Here is a 6,243-nt window from a genome sequence, read left to right on the forward strand (position 1 = left end):
TATTTTCCTAACAGTGCTCTATGAGCATGTGTGGTGCAAGAATAGCAAAAGCAAAGCTAGAATAGTCTCTAATTCTAGTCTTTATTTATGTATAGTGTGGATTGTCTTATCATCGCTTAAGAGCAACCAAGTCTATCACAGTGTGCTAGCTAAGCTATAAAAACAAGCTTTCAAACAGAAACATGTAAACACTAAGTAGTTTTATGTTGAAATGAAGCTTATTAACAATTTGAAATCTTTCATTATAAAAACTGTAATTTTTTATCATACTGACCACCTAGTTAATTAAGTAGTCTCTTCCCCTGTGCCCGACCAAGTATTACTTGGTCTTGAGCATACTGTTGCTCAACACAATGCTTGCTGGGAAACCAGACTCCATTTCAGAAACTTTCTTCATACTATTGAATGTTTACCACATTAATTTTGTCCCAATCTAACCCCTTCTATGTTTTTTCTGTTCCCTAATGGGGAACTTTCTTCAAAGCATACAAAGGAACCCTGTGACCTATAGTTGAACTTACATAAACAGTAATTCCAGAAGGCAGATGTGTGAATCATGGTAGAAGAAATGGAGTTTACTGCTACCAGTACTCAGAACTGCACTTGTAATTGACCAGTCACATTTACAGAGAAGATGCAACTGCTATAGAGATTGAGCTGCTATTCTGTTCTTATTGTGGTCCATTCTTGTCTAATGCAAGGATGGACACTGCGCACAAAGAGTATCTTCAGTTACTAAAAGAAAAATAAAACCATCTATGAAAGTAACATAACAGTGATTTCCACCCCCACCGCTCCCCATTAGTATTAATTACTTTCAAAGTCCACCCCACTTCTATTAACAAAGAATTGTTTTAATCATCTGAAAGTAGGTAAATTTAAATAATGTTTCTGCATACATACATGCTTTTGCAAATACATTTATGTGGAATTAAATAGGCCAAAGATTTAAATGTAGGAAAAGTGGTAACATAAAAATAAAAATGAGAGAAGTCAGAAAATGGATTTCAGGTTCATGCTGTTGTCTACATTTCATTTGACAGTTTGACTTGACAGTTTGAGAGGGACTTCAGAGCTTCATTCTTTATACTGTTGAGACTATGGATAAGCCTGAAGCTGAAAACTGGTATAAAATGCACTATATGTAATAAGAGCAATCTTAATTTTAATTCTAACTCTCAGCCCCTCTCCAACTTGCATGCCACTTAAGCCTGTCTCAGATCTCTGACACAGCGTAGCTTCTGGCTTCTTATTGGTGTGGGTTTTTTTCTGATTCTGTTAGCTACTGACATTCCTTCAGCCAGGAAAGTGCACCTTGTTAAAACTTTTCATTTTCCCTTTTCCTGCCTTATTTTCTTCTAACAGGTATGGAAGGATGTAAATGCATAATTATTTCTGAATGCAGCTCCCAGTTATTGCTGAAGGGAAAAGTAATTTCTTGTTCAAAACACTGTAATCTAATGAGGGTTAAGCCCCCAATTTGTTATTCTTGCCCTGGTTTATCTAGAGCATTGAAATTTAGTTATCTTCATGTTGAGTTCTTCACTTGTACTAGCACTCATTGCTTAAAAACATTCAGATTCAGACAAGCACAGTATTGTAATTCTCATGTATTGCAGTGCATTGCTATATCAGTCCATCTGCATATTTAATGGAATCCCTTTTAGCATCACTTCATTCAAATATTGTCATCTGGCCAATGCAGATAATACCATCATGTGGCAGATAAGTAAAACTGCACATACCTACTTCAGTGTTCTTGCACAGGAGACTCTTTCTGCCCCTAAAAGCATGTTGCTATTAATTCATTACCTTTTTTTTTTGTCAATTTTAAACTGTTCTGTAAATCTAAATTTGTTGCAATTGTGTTAGTTCTGCTTAAAGTAAGTCTAGTTTCTGTCCCTTGCTTCCCTCCTTCTTCCTCCTTTCCCAATGCCTGCATTGCTTTCCTCTGAGTAGGTCCAAGGCAATGGTACGTACTAACTGCGATGCTTTGTTCTGCTGCACAAAAAATACATGTTCTCCATTTTTAACAAGAAGAAAGGAGAAATAACTCAGCCAGTCTGAAGTGGAAAGAGTGAGCTTTACAGCCACACAAAAACAGTAAAGGAAAATCTTTTAAACACTTACAAAAAAGTTTTCCGTATTAAGTGATGTATATTTGAAATATTCTAAGGAAACACTGATATAACTAGCTATTTTTTACTTCCTCAGACATATTCCCCTGGGAGTAATTTTGTGCATGTCTGTATCTTACAATATCCAGAAGCAATTAGAAATAGATGGAAATCTATGAAGACAGAACCAAAAAAACCAAAACCACTGAAATAAACATTGTTTCCATTTAAAATAAAAATTTTAACTATCACTTCAGCCTTTATGGTATCACAGGGCTAGTCAGAAGGCAATCAGTCCTACATTAATAAAAACCATTCTTACTTAGCAACAGTAAAATTAAGCCTCCTCTTCAATCTTTAAAAAAAAAAAAATCCTAAATTGCATTACATAGGTATGTATTGCTATGTGCAAGGTGTGACAACTATCAAAGGCTGCTGTGAAGACAGGACAGGAGAAATCACCATCAGCATGAACTGAAAGCATTTCCTTTCCCTTTTAAATAACTTATCCTGCCACTGGAATAGCAGATACCTGTTTATTCACAACTCTTTTTCCAGCAAGCAAGAGGAAATGTAATCCTGCCAGCATAGCAGCTACTTTGATAATAAGAAAACTCCTGCACATCATAGCTAATCTCAAAAGCCTAGATACAGTTCAGTTAGTCATTTCCCTGCATGCCCCATTTGCAGAGTTGATTAGTAGTAGCAGAGAATTCAATTGTGTACTACTGAATTTTCTCCTTGTACCTGTATGCATGTAGACTAATGTTGTAACTCAATTAAAAAAAAAAAAAAAAAACAAAACCAAAAACACCACCAAAAACCAAAACACCCTGAATTCAAAATACTTAAAACTTTTCTTTTTGGGAACTGGGGGAGGAGGGGTATCATGAGGCTGCTTGCTACCTCCCTTGCCCCAGCACACAGCCATATCATTATACAAAATAAAATAGTTTCAGTGGAAGAGTCTGAGTGAGGCTGATTCCAGAACAACCCACCATCTGTATGACAGAACACCGTCTTGTTCCAGAACAACCCACCTACAAATTCTAGAAGTCCTCTATTTGAGAAATCGGAGCTACTAGTCCAGCTCTCTCTGCCACGTCAGGTAAAAGAGAAATTTGAATTCAGGTACCACATAATGAAATAAGTTTTCACTACCAAGCTATATGATCAGTTTGGAAAAAAGAGGATAAGTACCTTATTTCTGCTGTCTTTGATGACTTTGATGCAATAAACCACATCTGAAAAAAAATACATGCTAAATTTAACTTGTATCAGAAAATTATTTCAGTATCTAAACCCACATATTTTAGTGAAGCGTATTAAACAAACTCCACTAAGAATACATAGAAATTTTCACATTAGTAAAGCAAGTCCTCCTGAGCAATCAAAAGAAGAAATTGCTAAAGAAAAGGCAGAGAACCTGACCTTACTTTACAGTTAGCACATCCCAGCTCAAAATATGAATTCCACATAACAGTCTTGTATAATGCTTACACATACATATGCAGGGGATGCCACAAAGGTGAAACATGTATTTGTGCTCTGCTCCTCAGTTCAAGTGTCACACATTTGTGGATTACTGTAGAAAGCCCAAGATGTACATGACCCGTGTACCTTGCACCATTGTACATAACTGAATAAACTACAAAGAACTTAATTAATCTGTATTACCACTCGTACTTGAAGGTCTTCCATAAAGTAAATAGTTAAGCCAGGAAGTATATGCATTTATAATGATCAGTATCAGCCTTCTAACTGTGAAACAATACCAATTGCGCTGTCCTTCCAAGTCTTAGAAAGCAATTTTGACATATATTTTTGACACAGGAACTACTACATTTCTCTCTAGGTCACTTTAGACATTCCACTAGCAATTAAACATTGCACTGTTGTTTAATATAACTTGCAGTATCCTTCAGAGGGTATGAAAGTTGTCAGCTTCAGCAGACACACCACATACTGCAGATAATCCACCTACTGCACTACAGAGTTCTCAGTTTTCATTCTAACCTGCTACTTTCTTCTCCAGTAAACTAATTTTTAAGTATAATATTCAGAAATGATACATTTTTTGCTACCGTGTCAGCTTCGTAAGAGGTCATTTGCCTACTCTCAAGCAGAAAAGTAAACCCTTTTCTTTAATATAGGAAAAAATCATTAGGTTTTCATCTGTCATCTTCACAAACAGATACATTTCTGTACCATGTGGTTTGTTACAGAAAAATGTATTAAGTTTTCACTAAGCATCATGTGATTCCTTGTGTCTGCAAAAACACAGGTACATAAATTTTGCTAATAGCTAGTATGAAGAGTTCCTGCTGTATCATAACCACTCGTCATTTTTTTTTCCACATCAGACTTGCAAGACAAAATTTTGAACTCGCACCATCATGGCAAACATATGTCTGGAAGATGAGTTTTCCATATGTTTTCCAAATTCAACACCACAAAACACTACAATTAATTATACATAAGATTTCTAATTGTATTTCTCCTTTTTTTCTGGCTCTAATGCATGCACTTAATGTCTTGTAGATTGTTTTAACACTTAAGACAGGGTTTTGATTTAACTGCTCTTTTCATATTTTGCCTTGGGTTTTTTTTTGTTTGTTTTTAGAACACAGCTCTAGATAAAGAGAGTCAGATTTTCTGCAGCAAGCGCTGTCAGGACTCTGGTAGAGCTGGAATGGAGAAAATTTCTGCAATTACTGCTGCAGCTGATGATCCTCGTGTGGCTGGGTCCAAGACCCTCTTCCCTGCTGCTTCTGAGCCACTCAGATCCCCCACACTCCCTGCCTCAGTATCTCCCGAGTTTGCTGGGGATCAGCCTGGTGCGTAGGACTGATGAAACCAAACCCAACTGAAGCTCCCTGCACTCTCGCCACAATTTCTCTTCATTTCACATGACAGTTTGTTTTCAGTTTGCGTGCACCCTCTCGTGGCGAGCCCAAGGCAGGCTTTGTCATGGGAGACTGATCTTCTAATAGTGGGTGAGTGAAGATGTGTTTTGAGTGCTCTTTGCCTTGTCTTGAGAACAGCAGTAGGGGAAAGATTGTGGCAATGTTAGATGATTTTTTAAGTTATCTGTGTTAGTTTAATTAACTGCATTTCACACAGCCTTGGGCTCTAAATAGACTAACGTATGGTGTAGCTAACCATATTTTTATATGAGCAGTGAGATGATGAACAGTTACCTGGCCTCACCTTTACAAGCAGGCCCTGTTCTGTTCTTCTGATGAGGATTCTCAGAAAAGTGGGAGAGGAAGACAAGGGAAGAAAACTTATATTTACCTTCTATTCCGGTGCCTCTATTTTTAGCCAAGTTTCTACTAAATGTGAAGAGGCAAATTTTCACAAAAAAATTTTTAGTGGACTAACTGTAAAATATCATGAGATAAACATTGGCAATAGAGGGAATGATGGTCGTTTTTGCATCAAGTTTGTTATCTGACTTGCAGGCTGCAGGGTAGTGTTTAGATAATATGAATTTAAATAAAGTGACTTGGGATGTAAACATGAGCACTGGACATTTATTTGTAATGAAGACTGGAGTCAAGGAAGCCTTTTTGTTCTAGCCATTTTCTACCCTAACCACAAGTGTCCCATCCACACTTTTCTCCAGGGTCAGACTACCTATTAGATAAAATAAAATTGCTTTGGACCTGTGAACAGAAAGCCTGCTGCATGTTATCTAAGCTAGGATGAATGGAGCAGTTCCTAGTTCTAGGGTGAGCTGATAGAGGAGCTACTATAAATAGCTGCCATCAATAGCTATCAGAGGTTTGTCAGTGCTATCCCCCTATTCACCTGGTGCAGGCACTGGAAACAAGGATTGGGGAGCAGCTATCCTTAATCTGCAGTCACAAGATAGATGAGGTTTTATCTTTACCATAATGCTTAGTTCAATATAGTATGTATTCAGCTTATGCTTTTCCTTTGCTCGTTCTTACGAATTGGTCATAGTTCATTTTCTTTCTTAGCTATACTTTCTACTAGAATTGTAAAAGAAAGACCTGCAATAAACTTTCTTCATTAAAAAAAAAAAAATCATTCATTTCTTTGAGAACTCAGTTATTTTGTCAGTGAAAATGTTGTCTTATTCCCTCTGGAGAGATTGAAC

At 36.9% G+C, this 6,243-nt stretch overlaps 1 protein-coding gene across 4 annotated transcripts in view; it reads left to right on the forward strand.

The window, feature by feature from the left end:
* DCLK2 (doublecortin like kinase 2) overlaps window positions 1-5,637 on the forward strand; it is a 94,784-nt gene extending 89,147 nt beyond the window's left edge. For 2 of the 4 annotated variants that reach the window (XR_008232765.1, XR_008232763.1), the window contains 2 exons: window positions 1,044-1,126; window positions 4,741-4,910. Coding sequence is in view for 2 of the 4 variants with exons in the window: in XM_052772203.1 (XP_052628163.1) it covers window positions 4,741-4,962 (222 nt within the window). In the remaining 2 variants the exon portion in view is untranslated. Of the gene's footprint in view, window positions 1-1,043; window positions 1,127-4,740 lie in introns of all 4 variants that reach the window. The other 2 variants (XM_052772203.1, XM_052772213.1) reach the window with 1 other exon arrangement.
* Window positions 5,638-6,243: the final 606 nt, after the last annotated feature.

Source organism: Harpia harpyja, chromosome 2, assembly GCF_026419915.1.
Source record: "Harpia harpyja isolate bHarHar1 chromosome 2, bHarHar1 primary haplotype, whole genome shotgun sequence".
NCBI classification, from domain to species: Eukaryota; Metazoa; Chordata; class Aves; order Accipitriformes; family Accipitridae; genus Harpia; species Harpia harpyja.